At 41.8% G+C, this 18,039-nt stretch overlaps 1 protein-coding gene and 1 long non-coding RNA gene across 2 annotated transcripts in view; one reads left to right on the top strand and one right to left on the bottom strand.

Annotated features, from left to right (window-relative positions):
* Positions 1-18,039, bottom strand: part of LOC103046144 (uncharacterized) — a 99,823-nt gene that overhangs the window by 28,519 nt on the left and 53,265 nt on the right. The window lies entirely within an intron of this gene.
* The window catches only part of slit3 (slit homolog 3 (Drosophila)), a 228,618-nt gene that overhangs the window by 206,212 nt on the left and 4,367 nt on the right, over positions 1-18,039 (top strand). The window contains exons 29-32 of the mRNA XM_022684066.2: positions 2,972-3,065; positions 3,347-3,484; positions 6,240-6,483; positions 8,660-8,790. Coding sequence (XP_022539787.2) covers positions 2,972-3,065; positions 3,347-3,484; positions 6,240-6,483; positions 8,660-8,790 — 607 coding nt within the window. The remainder of the gene's footprint in view (positions 1-2,971; positions 3,066-3,346; positions 3,485-6,239; positions 6,484-8,659; positions 8,791-18,039) is intronic.

Here is an 18,039-nt window from a genome sequence, read left to right as displayed (position 1 = left end):
GAGCAGGCTTAGAATAGGTGCAGTCATACTGTGATCCAGTGTTCAGGACCTGCTCTTTAGAAGGGGGCAGAAAGGTTTCATATGAGCCTCAGGCACATTTCTGAACACAGTAACCCAGCAGAGCATTCTCTCCATTTTTGTGTGTAAAGACTGCAGATATGATACTGAAGGAAAAGGCCAAGCTTTAAAGGCCTTTCTGAATTTCAGCAGCCAATGTAGTTCATATTTTCAAATCCAGAAGTAATATTTGCACAGTTTTGACCTCAAATGGAATTAATTTACATACATTCAAACAGCAAACCATGCTGGTTTAGCTAGATAGCTTCTTTAAATTTGCACTGGAGCTGTATGAATAAAACAGTTTATACAGTTCAATGCACAGTTAACTAACCTAACTAGCTAACTGTGCTTCCAAGTGCTTTCCAGGCAGCTTGTTTCTCTGAAGTGAAATTTGTTCAGGTGATTTGATTGAGTTTCTGAGGTTCGTGTGGAAATAAAAAAAAAAAAACGTGGAGACTTTGATGAGATTTTTCTTTTTTTTTTGTTTTCTGTGCTAAAAAGCATGTGTGTTGATTGTAGATTTAAAATTAAAATAATGTCAATACAATACCATAAAACTAATGTACAAAATTTAATTTGAATTAGATATATTGTGTTTGTACGTATTTGGCCATGTTGTTTACGTCACAACTCATTTTCAATGTGTCCTACCTCAGATTCAGTTTTTAAAGGGGGGTCACGTGATGCTTCATGGTGGAAAACACATTAAAAGAAAAACTACACAACTTGAATGAAGCATAAGTAGCAAACACATTTAGTTGGCTAGCATCATTTAGCTTTGCGTAAACTACCTCAAACCATATAAAAGGGGTTAACTACTTTTAAGTAAACTTGCTTATGATGTTTTTAATTCTGTTGGACATACTGATATCTATGAAATCAGCTGTTGCTGCTGTTTTTAGCTTCAGTGTTTTTTTTTAGCAAATTAAGTATGTTTTAAAATGCTTATCATACACATCAGGCACTATTTAAGCTAGTCTGTTAGAACAGATTATTCAGCAGCTCAGGTTGAATTAGCATGATGCTAACTGATGTGGTTATAAACATACACTAATTGTTAGTGAGCAAAGCAATTAGCTTTGTAGCTCCCGTGCAAAAAAACAAGACTTAGGACATGTATCTGAGCTCATTCATCTTAAGGGAAAAAATAGAGTAATATTGTATTTTGGGATGAACCATTTAATCTTACATTTTCTTCAGCTTCTCAACCTGCATTTAAACTTGATTAAAACCCCTCTGCCCCAGCACTTCACCAGGCAGCAGAGGCAGATGCTGAGGTGTGCAGAGGAAATGGCAGTGGTCCGCAGAGGGCTGTGGACGCCCGGCTGCATCCAGCTCATAGACAACCAGCCAAACCCCTACAGCTGCTGCTCTGCCGAGCCCAGCGTGGTCTCTGGCAGTGGGAGGGTTTTGAGGAAGCTGAACTTTGCATCTTTACTCAGGGCCTGGAGAGACTGCATCTGTTCCTGTGTGTCTGAGTAGTACTATTTTACTGTGGAGTACTTTATGCTCTCAGAACCGTATGGCATGAGGGCCTTCAGACAGAAGTGCTGGAACAGAGGGCTGTGTGTGTATATGTGTGGATGGACGGATGTGTGTGTATGAGGTGGGGGGCCAAAAGTGCCCAGCAGCAGGTGGATAGAGACAGGGCTAGAAGCATAGAGACTGTATTGAAGTGTGAATAAATGGCTTGATTTAGTGTTCTCAGATGGAAACTGTAGAGCTGTGTGGGATAAGTTCAGAGTTCTGTCTTTGCCAACACTTAGACAGACACGTGTTTTCACTCGACATCGGACAAGGACAAGACCACCCTCACCAAACCCCCCCAGATGTAAACAACAGCAAACAATGCAAGGAGTGAAACGTCTCAGAGGATCTCAGAGAGTTCGGCAAACACTGGCGATGTTCCATCAAAGCTGCTTGGCCATTTTTAAACAGTGCCGCATGTGTAAAGCTGGGCAGAGTGTAAAAAGCAGGGCTGTTCAGTATATCACTTATTTAATCATAATCATAGCTGCATTACATTTTCAATATTAATATTGCTGAGGACTTCCGTATATAAAAGGGTACTTTTAATCTGTGTATCATTGGGCTTCCTGACCAATCACATGTGTTTATGTGGATGTTTTGGTGAATGCATACTTTACCAGTCAAAAGTATATATAATACCACTGTTTTCAGGCATGATAAGCACAAATATGGCAGTTTACTCTGACTTTCTTACTGCCACACCACCTGTCAAACTCCAGCTCCAAGTCTTCTCTTCACAGTTGAGGCTGAGACTTGGTCTTGTGATGTCTTTAACAATTTACATGGTTGAATTTTCTTTTTTTCCCCATTATTTAGGTCATTTTTGCTTATTCTGTAAAATATCATTTGTCCGGTTAACCCAAAAAATAGTTTGTGTCCAGTAAAACTATTAAACTTGATTTGTTCAAGTAAAATACATACATATATTATGAAAAAAATGTTGATTTAAACATTTAATTTAGAATAAAACCTAGGTCAGCTACTGCCTGTAACCACATAAACAGATTTAGCTTGCACAGATTAACCACTTTTTACATTGGATGTAAAATGAGTGTTCTAAAACTCTTGACCAGTATTGTAATCTGAGTGAATCAGATTTTTTTTTACCAGTAAAAACATTATTCTTTACCTCACTGTTATTATGCGTGCAATGGAAAACCTTTTTTCATGCTTTGACATGATCTGAATTTAGCAATTGTTTCTTTTTATATTGTTTTGACCTCCTCCTGTAAACGTAGTAATTTTGTGTGACAGTATAGCAATATAATCTGTGTAAAATAGCCACAGTTATGTAGTATAGCCATATTTAGCAATGTAATTATGTATAATCGCAGTATTTGGAGCACTAGTGTAAAGCACAGGTCTGTTTTGTGTGTATTAGGAGATCTGTGTGAGGAGGTAGTGGATGCCTGCTTGCCTGGATTTGACCCCTGCCAGCATGACTCCAAGTGTGTTCCCCTGACCAGGGGCTACAGGTGAGTGTGTTAACTGCACAGAGGCCTCCTGTGACCTCTGTGTGGAAGGTCAGAGTTCAGAAGAGAGGCATGCAATAGCATTTCCATACACATACACGCACACACACACACCATGTATTTGTGCTATCACTATAATAAATACAGCATTTACAATAGAAAAATAGAACAAATTATCTTTACTCTGTGTGAAAGTTTCTCATACTGGGGACGTGTCTATAAAACACGAGGAATTTAAAGTGATATTTGATCACTCTGTGTGTGTGTATTTGTGTGTGTTATAGGTGTGAGTGTTTGCCAGGCTATGTGGGGCAGCACTGTGAGCAGGACTATAACGACTGCCTGGAGAACAAGTGTCAGCACGGGGCCGAGTGTGTGGATGCCATTAACGGCTACACCTGTGTGTGTAAGGATGGGTTTAGGTAAGACCAGCACACACACACACACACACACACACACACTCACTGTGAGGTTGATCTCAGTTTCCAGCTGTTTTCTTTTACACCTTTTAAAAAGGCCAGCTGGACTTTACACCCAGGAGCACTCTGCACCATACTTTCACACTTCTAAATCAGCTCACTGAAGGGATTCAATTACATTACATTTCATGTATGTATGGACAATAAATCAACTGGCACTGCCCAAAAACCTTGTGAAAAATATAGTTTAGTGAAAATATTATGGTGACACATTAACTCTTGACGAGTTCAGCACAGCTGTTAACTGAAAGCCTGAATTCCAGGTGACTCTACCTCATAAAGCTGACTGAGAAAATCCAGTCAAGATGTACAAAGCTGTCATTTAAACAAGCGGTTCCTACTTAAAATCATATAAAACATATTCTGGTTTAACACCAGAATTTGTTTTGTTCACTAAATAATTTCATGTTTTCCTTCATAGTTTGGATGACTTTAGTATTAACATTTACAATGCAGATCATTTTAAAATAATGAAAAAAAAAAACACTACATTTGATGTGTATCCAAACTTTTGACTAGTAGTGTATAATAACAGTATTGTATTATAATAATGTACATAAAAGTAACTCCAAAAAGTGGCCATATCAAAGATATGAGGTTTTGTTGTGCCAGTGAAACAGTACCACTGCTTCTGGTACTGCCTGTTGAAGATGAGCATTACTTCATTCATAGAGTCAGCTCACTCTCAGACATACACACACACACACACACACACACATTCACAACGGCTAACAGAGGCAAACACACACACCAGGTTTCTGAGCTACAGATGGTACTTTATTATACGACACAGGGCTGTCTATGCTGAGGCAAATAGCAGATGAATCTCCATGTGGCTAATTATAATGCTATAAGTGTGGGCCTGCCCTGTGGATCTGTGTGTGTGTGTGTGTGTGTGTGTGTGTGTGTGTACACGTGCATATGTGTGTTTGCCTGCAATCAGTGCCAGCAAGCAGCAGGATGGCACAACACATCAGCTTCGAAGAGGCTTGATCTCCTCTGTGTGTGTGTGTGTGTGTGTGTGTGTAGAGCGAGATTGCTGCAGCAGCCAGATGAACAATAGCTCTCTCTGCAGTGCTCAGCTCCTCACCCAGCCTATTAAGTGTTAGTGGCTTGAGCTCTGCATTAATTTGGCTTCCCACCCACCCTGGCACTCTATCAGTGTGTAACACCATTTTCATCTTAGTAACAACAAAAAAAGTTGTGTTCATCTACCAAAGAAATTACAGCGAAGAGGGAGAGATCAGAATCAGAGGCCTCGAAAAAAAAGCTGCTTTGATGTTCGAAGCGTTCAGCCATTGAAAAACACTCACTTAGCAATCTGATCAACAGCTCCGTTTAACCCTTTGAAGTGTGGAGTAATTACAGTCATTTACCGGTTCCATTTAAAAATAACTGCGTAATGACATCATTTTATGCTCTGTCAGTTCTGCCTTTTGCAGGTTGGATTCTTACCAAAGACCAACGGTCTTATTCATAGTCCTACACAACATCTACATTATCGTTTCAAAATCAGACATGTATAAAGTACTTCAGATAGAGTCTTGAGTAAAAGTACAAGTTCTGTAATAAAAATGTGATAAAGTTTAGATTCTCTGTCCAACTCTGGCCAGGTCGGGCTGAGATTTCCCGCCACTTTCCTCGGGCCAGGTCAGGTCGGGCTCAAGAAAATGGTCTGTTACCTAGTGTTACAGTGTTAATTAACATTATTCTGAACAGATTTCACTCATTCAAATTTCCTGAAAATGTTTTAAAAGCTCAGTTTTAATGCTCTACTTACAAAAAAAATGGCTCATAATGACAGTCCCGATATAAGTTCTAAAAAGTGACTTGAAGTCGAGTAGAATTAGAAGTGTTCTTTAAACTCCCCATTTAAGTGTAAGTACTGAAGTATTCAACATTTTTCATACATAAGTATTGCAAAAAATCACTACCCGAATACTAAAAGTAAAAGTACAGTACTGTGTTATATAGTTATTACAGAAAGCAGTGGAAAGTTCTCAGAGTGAAAGGCAGAATGAGAGCACGGTCAATCTTCTCCGCTTGATTTACTCAATGATGAGTAGATTCATCAAACCCGGTAACAGTGCAGAGCATCTACCGCTCTGGCTTTAGTGATGTGGATTTGGAATGATTCCTTACATTTTATTTGTAATTGTAATGAGCAACACAGCAGCACATAAAAATGTATCTGAGTATGGAAAATATGCAGCATTTTAGTACATAAGCACAGTATAATGAAGTAGTTCTATTTCTTTACTATACATCTCTGATCAAAACAACTGACATAAACCTACTTATACATGTCTTACTGGTTATCCCAACATGCTTTTATACACTGACATGCCAAAAGTCATGACATAGCAGTATGACAGTATGTAAATTAATCAATTAATTTTTCCCTTTGGGAATGCCCACACTAGTAAGACTTGTGATGTGTTATCTTGTAAACGAGGTTGAATACTGGCCAGCATGCTCATGGCAAGGCGGCTTGAATTATGGGAGTTGTAGTTGTTGGTCTGATAGTGGGTGCCAGATGGATTCCATTTCCAAATTCAAAGTGCTGACATTTAACATTCCTTAATCCACGCAAACATATAGTATTTTAAATTCTTACATTTTCGATTTGTTTAATTATTGAGAAAAAAATGTAGCTTAGGAAACTTAATATCTGTTTTTTCCTCTCTTTCTCTCTCAGTGGTCTCTTCTGCGAGAACCCTCCTCCTATGATCCTGCTGCAGAAGACGAGTCCGTGTGACCAGTCCGACTGTCAAAACGGAGCAGAGTGTGTGTTAATGGAGGGTGAGCCTGTGTGCCGCTGTCTGCCCGGCTTCTTCGGCAACAAGTGCCAGAAAATGCACACCGTGCACTTCTTAGGCAAGGAGTCGTTCATACAGCTCCCCAGAACAAAGATCTTATCTTCTACTCACATTTCCCTACAGGTATGGCACCACCTCCATGCACCATATAGCACTTATTATCACACATGTGAGGAATCCTTTTACATGGGTGGTTCTGTTTGCTTTACAAGCCTTTTTTTGGTTAAATTATGTGTATACTTGTGTTTGAAAATGGTGTGTAATGAAAGTGGCTTACATATATTTTGAGCAGATTTGAGTTTACTTTTAACCCAGTTTGTAACCCCACTTTTAACCAAACTATACAAGGAATTTGTAACCTGTTTAGAGTAATTTAATCTATCTACCCCCTCCTCTAACCCTCCTATTTCAACTTGCTCAGGGCTTGCTAATTAGAAAAGCACTTAACAACGTTAACAGTGCTAAAATGTTCCATCTCTGGGAATAGGAGACACTGCCATACACCTGATAAATAATCAGAGATAGGTCAGTCACCAGCATATGTCTCAAACACACAGACTGAGCCCACAGCTTACTAGTGTAAGCGTTCCGCAGACAGATAACGCCAAACATCCCACAGCAAGAACAATCTACAACATCCTCCTCCTCCTCCTTCCTGCCCCCTATAAACACACTAATGTGAGAGCAGCTTTCTCTGTCAGCTCTGATTTCTGATGGACCTTGCTGAGCAGGACATGCCCAACCCTCTCCGTAAACGCTGCACCGATCTCACCTAGAGTGGCCACAGAAAGCGATCTCCTTTCCCAACATCTGTTCTCAGTCTTTCATCGGCTGAAGCCCTCAATCCTGCCCCACTGACATTATTAGAATGTCACCCTTTGTCCACTGGCATGAATAATGCCTCCACGGAGGACATATATTATGGCAATGGAAGTTGAGCCAGGTCTGTTATCGGCCGCAATCAGGAGCGCCCGCGTCACGGCTGGATCGCATCTCCGCTACAAATGAGCCACTCTCCGACAGGGCAGCCTAATGTTAATTAAAGGAGGAGGAGTTAAAAATAGCCTGCGTATTCTTTATCTCCCCGCAGAGGTGACAGCCGATGACTTTCAGTTTTTTATAGGAGAGGCTGGAGCATCTGCAGATGGAGAAGGGGTTAGTGAGTCGAGATGCAACAAAAAATGTTGTTACATGTTTCGACGTAATCTAGCAGAAAATAATAAAAATGTAAACTCTTAAAGCTTATAATTTTTTTTTCCAATTTACCCCTTTTTCTACTCAATTTTCTACCAAATTTGAAAGGTAAATTACCCAGTCCTTCGTCATATGAACTTCTATAACCACTAGCAAAACGGTCAAGACTAGCACATGACTAATCTGACACATGTAAAGCCAGTCACCACTCTTTTTAAACTGCCTTCAATGCAGCATTACTAGACAGCCACTTGAAAGCACTGGATCCCCAGCTCTGATACATCAGCTAACAGACACCTGTCCTGATCAGCATCACACTTTATAAGACTGATATGGAGAGATTTGTCATTTTGTCAGCTCTCTCAGACTCCTGGAATCAAATTCAGCAATGCTTGTATCACAGTGACAGTGCTGGACCACTCAGAGCCGAATAATTCATACAGTAATTTAACTCTAATAGTTGACGTAAAAATACAGATTGTTCTTTCTTATCTACAGAAATAACTGTGATTTTGATATTGATTACTACATTTGTCCAGAGATTGTCCAGAAAACCAGATCCCTCAAAAGAACATGCTGCTCTTTAAAGACGTATGGGAAGTAGGGAGTTCATGACTTGAGCTCTGAGTGGTGTAGCAAAGTGACCAAATGATGCTTTTCAAGGCTTCGGTCATGTAGTTTTTTTTTTTTTCTCCTTACTTGAGAAATTTCTTTTTAGTTGAAATTCAGTGCTTGCGCTTGTCTGGCATGTGGTCACGCTAACTGCTCATACGGCTCCAGGCTACTGGGCGAGAGTGAAAGGGCTCTGCTGGGGCTCATTTGATGTAGAGTGGGGCTTCCACACTTCATAAACCCCGTTTGACTCTCTTCTCTCTCTCTCTCTCTCTCTCTCTCTTTTTCTCACTCTCTTTCTCTCTCTGTGTCCGTGTGTGATTTGAGCAGTAGTATCAGCCTCAGGTTGTTTGCAGGTGTCCTGTTTGATATGATTGACTGAGCACTGGGATTTAAAAGCTAAGCCCTGCAGACTTTCAACACTTCAACGTCATTTCAATTGGAAGCTTACTCTGCTCTCTCTCTCCCTCTCTCTCTCCTTCTATATATTTAGGTAGCTACTGATAAGGACAATGGAATGCTGCTGTATAAGGAGGATCACGACCCTCTGGCTATAGAGCTCTATCAAGGCCACATCCGACTAATGTACGACATTGCCAAGTACCCTCCTACAACTGTGTACAGGTAAGAACACAATAGATGCATATACACACTAGTGGTCTATACAGGTCATGAAGGTCATATTTGAACAGGTGTTGTTGCACAGTAGAACAGTGCACCACCACTCCAGAGTCAGTGCCCTACAGTTCCCTGCAGGTCTTTTGCAGTAAATTATGGGCTATGATTTGGGAGAGTCTTTGATCTTGTTGGCCTTTTAGACCACCACCTAAAAAATTAACTTCTCTAATCGTATAGTTTTCTCTTGATTTGTGGGCATGGATTATTTAAATTTCAGAATACTAAGCAGCTGCTTAGAGAATCCAATAGATGCTGATTTTGCAAGATTTTGGACTATTTCTAAGGCATAAAATTTGTATAACCTGGCCTTTCCTAATTCTAACACAGTCCTTAGTAGTTCCTAAAGTAGTTGAGGTCTGAGACAGTGTTCCATGTTAGGGAACTGAAGTAAATTAACCTGAAACAAATTAATATCAAAAATGGCAAAAAAAAAAAAAAAAAAAACTTTTAGTTCTAGGTTGAATACGGTTAAAGACTGAATGATATCAAGTAATGAACAATGACCATGTTTACTCTTCAATAAATATGTTTTAATTGTTGTTTTTTTGTAATTGCTTATTTTATAATTTATGCAATGGTGAAAAAAAGTAGAAAAAAAATGAAACCCTTATTTTGTTCAGTTTCGTCCACCAATTTTCATCTCAATGTGTCTCTATGGAAAGTAAGGCCTAAATTACTGAGCATACTCAAACTTTTGTATTTTCCCTTTTTTTATTCTAATTTTACACAAAAAATAATAATATAAAACACTAATAATTGCTGCAAATATTCATCATATGTTTCTCAATAAGTTAAATACGTTTTTGTTGTTCTAAAATACTTTTAATGTGGGTTAAAAACACACAAACCAAGATACAGTAGAATTCTTTGTTCCGACAGCAGCCAAGTACATGTAGTCAGCAGTTATTACAGATTTGGTCTGAAACTAAACATATACATTCCACAGCAGAGTATTTCATTACATCAAACACAAACACACTCATTAATCTGCCCTTAAGTGGGCTCATAGAAAGCAGACCCTACCACACACATTCAGAGTTTTTTTAGAGAACTGCTCCAGGCAAAACACATGTGGCTGCTACCTTTGCCCTCAGTCCCAGAAAAGCCTAATCTCTAAAGCCAGGGTTTACATGACCTTCTTCTAACCCTCATCAAGTCTCTCTCTCTCTCTCTCTTTCTTTATGTCTGTCTCTCTCTTTCTTTCAAACACACACACACACACACACACACACGCACGTATATAAACACACACACACATACACACAGTTCTCATGCATACACAGCGCTCTGAGCGTCTGTGCCTCATCCACTGTGACTGCTCTCCTCAATGGAGCCTCACAAATAAGCTCTTAATGTCAGCTAGGCTTTTACAGCTACCTGTGGGCCCTTTTTAAGCTCTTGGAATTGTTCCCAATGATTTACAGACCTGGTTGAGCTCCACTGACGTCCTAATGCTCATTAGTATGGATTCAGGAACCGTTTCAGTGTATCTGCACCAATAGAACAATATAACAATCTTTACTGCAGTTTCAGATTCATTAACCCTGCCGGGTCCCCCACGCTTTCAAATGCCTTTTTAACATTTTGTGTAAAGGCCTCATATCCTGCTTTACATTTTTCATGCACTTTATTTTCCCCCAGGCTGCAGTTATAATGTGTAGAGTGGGTTTATATAGTAGTTTATTTCAGTGTAATAGTTTTCCAGTTACATTGCCTTTAAGACATACTCTGGCATGCCATCGGATTTGATAGCAGTATGTAAACTGATGTAAACTGAAATTGAAGTTGTGAGGTGTTACCTTGTGAGTGCGGTTGAACACTGGCCACCAAGAAAACCTTGGCACAACCAAATTGGACGACGTAGTTTGGAATGAGTATGAATGTAATTTGTTTTTAAAGGTCATACAATCATGTCATTACGTCATTATATTGAAAAAAATATGTATAACACAATGACTGTAATGACAAGACTCATCCTGTCTCTGTTTAATGCTCTGCTACACTTCTAAAGCATGATTGTCAGCCTTGAGAAAGGGTGGTCATTTTGAAAAATGAGTGCACTACACTGTTTCTCTAAAGACTTGTGGCACAACCAGAGGGAAGTAGAAGCAGTGTATAAATATGTAAGGGCCGATAGTAATTTTCTTTCTTTTGACGTTTACTGGAAAAGGGCTTAAAGTCAGTTTAAAGGTGATCGATCATGGGGCGTTCTGACAGGAAGAATGCCTTAACCTCCTTCATTTTAACACAGCACCTTACTGGACTGGCAGTTGTGACCGTTACCTGTATAATAGCGGTTGGCAGAGGAGAGCTGGTTTGAGCCAGGCTCTCAGGCCCCGCCCAACAGATAGCTTATTATTGATCCAGACCCTATCTCTCTCTCTCTCTCTTTCCCTCTCTTAACTTCTGCCACTGGCTAGGGACCGATCGATCGCTCTGTCGGGCGTGTCACGGCATGTAAAAATAACATTTCATCCAGGTTTCTTGCCTCTGTGCAGGATAATAGCCTAATGTGTACAAAAGATTAGATTCTTCCAAGGTTAGTAGTGGCACAAGGGTATGCAATTATGTTGTTACTGTATGTTCAAATGTGTTCTCGTACATCACTGAGACCCAACACATTCAACACGCAGCTTAGCAACCTGCAGGATGTGCTGTATACTGGTATTATCAAGCTTGTTATGCAATATCCAGCACAATCCAGTCCATATATAATATTCATTTGTGGTGTTACAAAAAATACATACTGTATACTGGTATACTATTTATTATATCTGTTCAGCATAAAGATCATTCCACTGTTAACTGTGTAAATTCTGTGAGGAAAGTTCCTCAAGTAAATTATACTTTTACCAGTTCATGTTTTAACTTGGAGTGCTTTCTAAATACCACAGAGTTACCAATCAGAGGTCATTTACACATCAGGTGTAAAGTCACACTAACAGAAACAGTCTGTTTAACTTAGTTAAGTGATAACAGCGGTCAGAAATGTTCTAAATTTTACAAGCTACATAAAACCAAACAAACAGTTTGAGCACAAGTGATCATATGATACTGATTAACACAATGAGCAAAAATAAATAATTCTAAAAAATGATAAAGCTCATACATTTAGTTAGGTTTGTTTAAAGTTTTGACTTTTGTTGACTTTTGTGGTGACATGAGCCAGACTCCTCCTGTTTCTTTTTTTCCCAGGCTTCATAGAGAAACCTGATGAACTCTGCTCTGTTTCTGTTTTGGATGCTGATTTGTGCAGCTCCAGTCGGGATGCGATGCGTCATGGCTGCCTTATTTTGCATGCTCACCCTCTCATTAGGCCTTTTTTTCCGCCGGTGACGTAGCGCTTTCTGTGGCTTTGGCATGTCTGAAGGCTATTGTCTCTTGGGCTGTGGGGAGATAGCACCCGAGTGAACGAGAGGGGATGAGGGAGCAGGTCTCTCCAGCTGAGAGGCAGAATTGCCCCTGTCCACCTTCATTAGGCTGATATGAGCCACAGCGCCCGCCCCGGCCAGGCCAGAGCGTTCCTGAGGTCTCCGTGTCGTGGTTAGTGCCAACGGCGTGCAACCAGACCTGACAAGGCCCATCCAGGGCCTGCTGCTCAATTTGTAACCCCGTCCCGCCCAGGAACGCTTGGCCACGGTTGAGCGCTGCGGGCTCTCAGATGGAGAGCGTGTCTGTGGCGGGAGTATTCCAAAGCTCCGGTTCAGCAGCTCTCCGTGGGCGATCAGCTTCAAGTGCGGGACGAGGTCATAAAGTGCCTGTGGAGCGTGGATCAGAGGAGAGAGCAGGGCCTGCTCCTGTTTCTGGCTGTCTGAAGGAGAATGGCGAGAGAAGAGCCAAAAATTCTAATTTGTTCAATTTTCTCCTCACATGTTGTCGCTCGGCCAAGACATGTATGGTGTCCAACATTTGCTTCAGATCTACAAGGCTAGCATAGCCCGAAGGGAATGGAAGGTTATAGCCAACAGGTTAGCATTATGTGCCAAAACCATCATACACTAGCTTCAAACCATGTTGAGTTGTTTAAAAATCTTACATAGACTTAGTTTGTATGGTTGGTGAAACACGATACATATATACTTTTTTTTTCTTTTATAGATAAAAGGCTATTTTTGGATATAAGAAACAATGTAATCAAGCTTATTTAGAGTAATTAGTTGTTAATTCAGTCATATGGTGTGCATTTTAACCTTCTGAGGTTGATGTACGTGTTGGTGTGCATCAAATTAAAGTTTGTTGATATCTCTATTAATATATTTGGGATAATACAGCACATGATTATTAGTTCAAACATTTCCTGAGTCTGTAGAGTCTGCCCTTGTCAGGATATCATACTTGACCGAAGTTACTAGGCTCTGACCTGGGTTACCTGTCTGAAGAAGCAAATTTGCCAATTTTACACAACATTTAGACCACTACATTAATCCACCAACCACAGATGACACAGATGAGGGACACATTATTTTGAACTGATAGACACAGTGAAATACATTTTTCTTAACTGTGATAAATTGTCTCAAAGATTTGAATAAAACCATCAATAAAAATAAAATACGACATGCTGGCGCATTTATCGACCAATCTTTCTTATTGTACGTATTATTTGGGTTAACAGAAAGATTGTGTAAACACGATTTGCACAATAGTGCAAAGCTTACTCAACCTGCTAGTGCTGGAGCCAAACGAACTAAATCAAGGGAAACTAGTGTGTTTTTGTGAGAAATGTGGGGAAGAGGGAAAGGATGATGAGGAAAGTATGTTAGAGGGAATTAGACAGAGGAGCAGTGGAGGTCTGCAGGGGGAAAGCGAGTGAGGAAAGACAGATCAGACCCCGGAGAGAATGATGGAGAGTTGGTGGAGGGTGAAGGACACTTATCTTCACAGAGTGATCTTGGCAGATACGGGGAAGGAGTGAGGCGATATGTGCACTGAGGAGGAGGATGAGGAGGAGGGGGAAAGGGACAGGCCAGGCTCTTAACTAGCAGCAAAAGATCATTAGCATTAGATGAATGCCTGGGTCCATGCTGCCTGCTAATGCTCTGCCCTTTCCCAAATGCCACGCTAATCTCTCTATTAGTTTAAGCGGGCATGTGGGCAGTCCTTAAGCAGCAGAGAGCGGTGGTTGTGTGGAAACATCACAGGAAATTGAAGGATGCTAGAATGCTAGAATTGTAGCCCTTCTTACCCCTTTCCACCCACACAGCATGGGCTCGGCATCCTGCACCACGCCTAACCCGACCAAAAAAGTGACCAGTGTTTGTTATGTCAACTGGCCCGTGGCCGGGTGATGGGGGGTCAGGGTGTGTTTTATTGGCTTTTTTCTTTCATTCGCCTGGGATTAGCACTCGGTTCAGAGGATTCAGGCCCGAGGAAAAACAGCAGCCTTTCAGAGGTGCAGCCAAGAGAAGCTGAGCAATTCTTGTGCAGCAGAAGTGAGCAGGGATGGGCTGTTGAAGGGTTCAGTGGAGCTGGAGCTGGATATGGAGCTTTGGTACTTGGGCTGGGAGTGAGGCCAGAATTGAGGTCTTGGAGCTGTGTATTGGGATTTGGACTAGAAACCTTGGGACTGGAACTCAGCTCCAGGTGCTGGTAACAGAGTACAGGGGTGCCCAACTCAAGTCCAGATGATCTACTGCCCCAGAAAGTTTTGTTCTTCATAAGTGAAATTTTATGATTAGAAATATGTTGAGAATTAACAAAACATATTATTATTGGAATTTAATAGAATTGATTTTAACATACCAAATTTGATGCAGTTGAAACAGACCACAGAATCTTAAAAGTGGGCAGTTGTTTATTCGTACACTCCTACCTGACGGGGATCTCAGTGCTCAGCTCCTCTGGACCTTTGTGGCTGAAGATTTGCAATGTTACCAAAAGGTCAGTGGAAAGCACAGTCATGTTTGAGAGGCACATGGCCGCTCAGTACAAATGAGATTGCTGAGCACACATCATATCTGGAAGACACTAGATTTAGCCATTTCCTTCTTAGTGGAAAGCATGTCTATTGAAATTAGTCTCCCTGTGGCACTGGATTGCTTCCCCTCAGTCTGTCCCTGATCACTAAACAAGCTTGTAGCATAGCGCTCCACTTCCAAAGAGGTGTAATTGAGCTTACAGCTGCAATCCATAACTGCATCGACTGCCTGTGGAACATCAACATCAGGCCGGTCTGGTGAGACCCTTCTGTAAGCAAATGATAGTGCCGGGTAATTGAATTCGGAAAACGTAAATATGTCTGCAGGTTGATTTTAGATAACTTTCTGAGATGAAGGCTCCGGTAATTGTGCCTAACTTTGTGTATGTGTCCTTTATAATGCGGTTTCGCGGAAAGGGAAAAACAGGGTGTTTTATTTTCAGCTGACAGGAAATTGACTTCCCTCCCTGCTCCACAGGGACTGGGAGAAAGCGAGAGACACACGGGGCCGTTGAAATCTTCGACGGTTTTCTGTTTGTTTTTATGGAGCCCCATAATGGGGCGCTTGAAGCTAATACTCAGGCTACACACACATCAAAGACACACCACCCCGCCTCCCCCAACTTCCCCCTTCGAAAATATTATGACCTCTGGAAAATTTCTGCCTGTCTGAATGCAGACAAAAGGCCAATATTGGTCAACTCTGCCACTCCTGAGAGCATCCTGGGAAACTGACTTGGTCTCTGCTGCCCCCAAGTGGTGCGGTGCTTTAAAAAAGCCAGGGGCTTAAAGCCTGTTGTCAGCAATTCTCACCGTGTACAACAGCCTTGATGCACTGAGAGGATTAGGGCCGGATTAAGTGGTTTCCATAATATACAATATACATTCCATAATACACAAAATCTCCTTCTTCCGCACAGTAAAGGGCTCTTTTTCTTTCCGCTCAGCCAGCGTACGGAACCTCAGGCTGCTTTCCTTTAATGAAAGACGGCTGTCAGAGGCAAAGATGTTGGAACAAATGTCATTAAACTGTAATAAAGCCAGGCGTCCATGGTGGTATTTGTGTATGGAATGGACGGGCGAGAGAGTTTTTGGGGGGTCTCGCAAGTAGACTATTGTGCTGGTTCCAAGGAACATGTTTTGAAAAGGCGGAATTGAATGATGAGGGTGTAATGCAAACCACACATGCCTCTGCATTGAGCCTATACTGAGCCAAGACCTCAGAGAGCCTTGGCCTAGACCTAGAGTTGGGGCCTGTGTCCGAGGACACTGATCTTTGTCTGCACCTCAGCACTTCTGCAGTGGAAACGTCAGGGCAGCGCCAGCGCAAATACAAATGCCCCTGTAGAAGCCACAAGGCAAAAGAAGGCTGTTTTCAATGCTGGCCTGTTTGCTGTGTGTATGTGTGTGTGTGTTGGTTTTGCTTGTGTGAGATGTCTGTGGCCAGTCGTTGGTTAAGAAGGATATAGAACAGGACCATCTATGGTCAGGACTGGTGAGCTACGGGAAGCCCAGGCATTATTCCAGAGTTTGCACCTCATTAGTTTGAGTTGTTAATTCGATGTTTGAGCAACCTGACCTGTGGTGTTTTTAGCGCGAGTGTCAGATTCTCACGGCCGAAAGAGAGAGAAGGGTGGCTTTTGACACGTTATGCCAGCGTGCTGTTCTTGGACATCCTCTCCATCCCTCTTAGCGAGAAGAGAAATTGGCAGAAGGACGCAAGGCAAAGAGAGGAAGAGCTTGTTTTGGGTAGAGGAGAAGAGCAAGCCATAACACTCCGCTACCCACAATCGCACTCTCTTTCTTTCTCTCTCTGTTACTCTTTCTAACACACTCCCTTACTTTCTTTCTTTCTGCCTCGCTCTCTCACTCTCTCTCTGCCAAACCACTGTCTCTAGCTGTCTGTAGCTCTCGCTGTGCTCCCTCCAGGAATAACTCCTCCAGTAGAGTACGTGGGTCTCCGTAGCCAAACTTGACCTGCTTTCTCAGGCTCTGATGTCAGTTCACGTGGGGTTCACATGGGGTTCACATTGGGTCACGACCCCGTACTCTACAGTATCACCTTCACTGTATCACAGAACACAATTACGCAGCAGTAAGCGAGGCCAGGCCAGCTGCTTGTTCTGGATGAGGCAGTGTGGGAAAGTGGAGCACATGTAAAGGCCTACTTCTGGAGCTCCAGGGTGCAAGTGCTGTATGTAGGTCCAGCCAAAGTCATCCAGCTGAGCCGGCAGGAGCTCGCTGCTGTCACACTACATACATACATGCGTTTTGCGGTAACTCATCACTCTGTGGTGGTTTAACGTGAGCCGGCAATAAGGAATCGCTCTCCTGAGTTCATCCCTACACCAAGCCAAGCACAAAGACCTCACCTCCACATCCTCGGCCTCCGTGGGACTCAGTGTGTGGTTGTGTGCATGTGAGAGAGAAAGCGTCATTTCCACTCACCACGCGAGAGAAGGAGTTCTCAGCCAAAACAAGCCCCTCTCACCCTGTTCTTCACTTCTGAGCCAAACCAGAGCTTTGTAAAAGCTACACCTGGCAGAGAATTCCATACACTGTGCTTTGCGTGTTGTCGGAAGAAGGGCTCAGTAGAAATTTCCATGTGCTGCTTGTTTTGTAGCAACAGCCACAAGGCTGGACAGCAAGATGTAAGTTGGGTGAAGTTTTGTGTGGTTTAATTCAGCTATTTATATATTTATAGGCTTAACAGTGTGGCTGTAGTAATTCAGACACATAAAATAAATGAGGTATTTGGCTCTGAGTGGTTCAGAGGCTGACGCTCAGGCCCAATGATAATGTTTGTTTCGCTTTACCCTGAGAGCACACCCTCCTCACCCTCCTAATCTCTGAAGCATTGCAAATGAGGGAGAGGGAGTCCAAGTGTGTGTATTGGTTAATCGGCTCAGTAAAATTGTGGAGAAAAATTTCTTCAATGGTTCAATGGTAGTTAACAATGTAATGATGGATTCCTTGCCTGGTTAAATGGTTCCTCTCTGTAAAGAAGAAAGAGATTTACTGTGTAAAACCTGTAAAAAGGTTCTATACTCCAAAAAAGCATTTAGTAGCAAGTGAAATCATTCTAATCCTACTTAAATCCCTCACCCATAACCCATTACAAAGAAATCAGCCACCACACAGACACTTTGAGGTGCTAGTATTGCACTCTAGTCTGGTCCCAAAATGGTTTAAGCATCATCTGAACTTGAGAACTGTGAGATACACAGAGCAGCTCTGGTTTCATAAGCTCCCATGATTTATTTTAATCTTGTAGAGCA

Source organism: Astyanax mexicanus, chromosome 10, assembly GCF_023375975.1.
Source record: "Astyanax mexicanus isolate ESR-SI-001 chromosome 10, AstMex3_surface, whole genome shotgun sequence".
Taxonomy (NCBI): domain Eukaryota; kingdom Metazoa; phylum Chordata; class Actinopteri; order Characiformes; family Acestrorhamphidae; genus Astyanax; species Astyanax mexicanus.
This window is presented reverse-complemented; position numbering and strand designations above follow the sequence as displayed.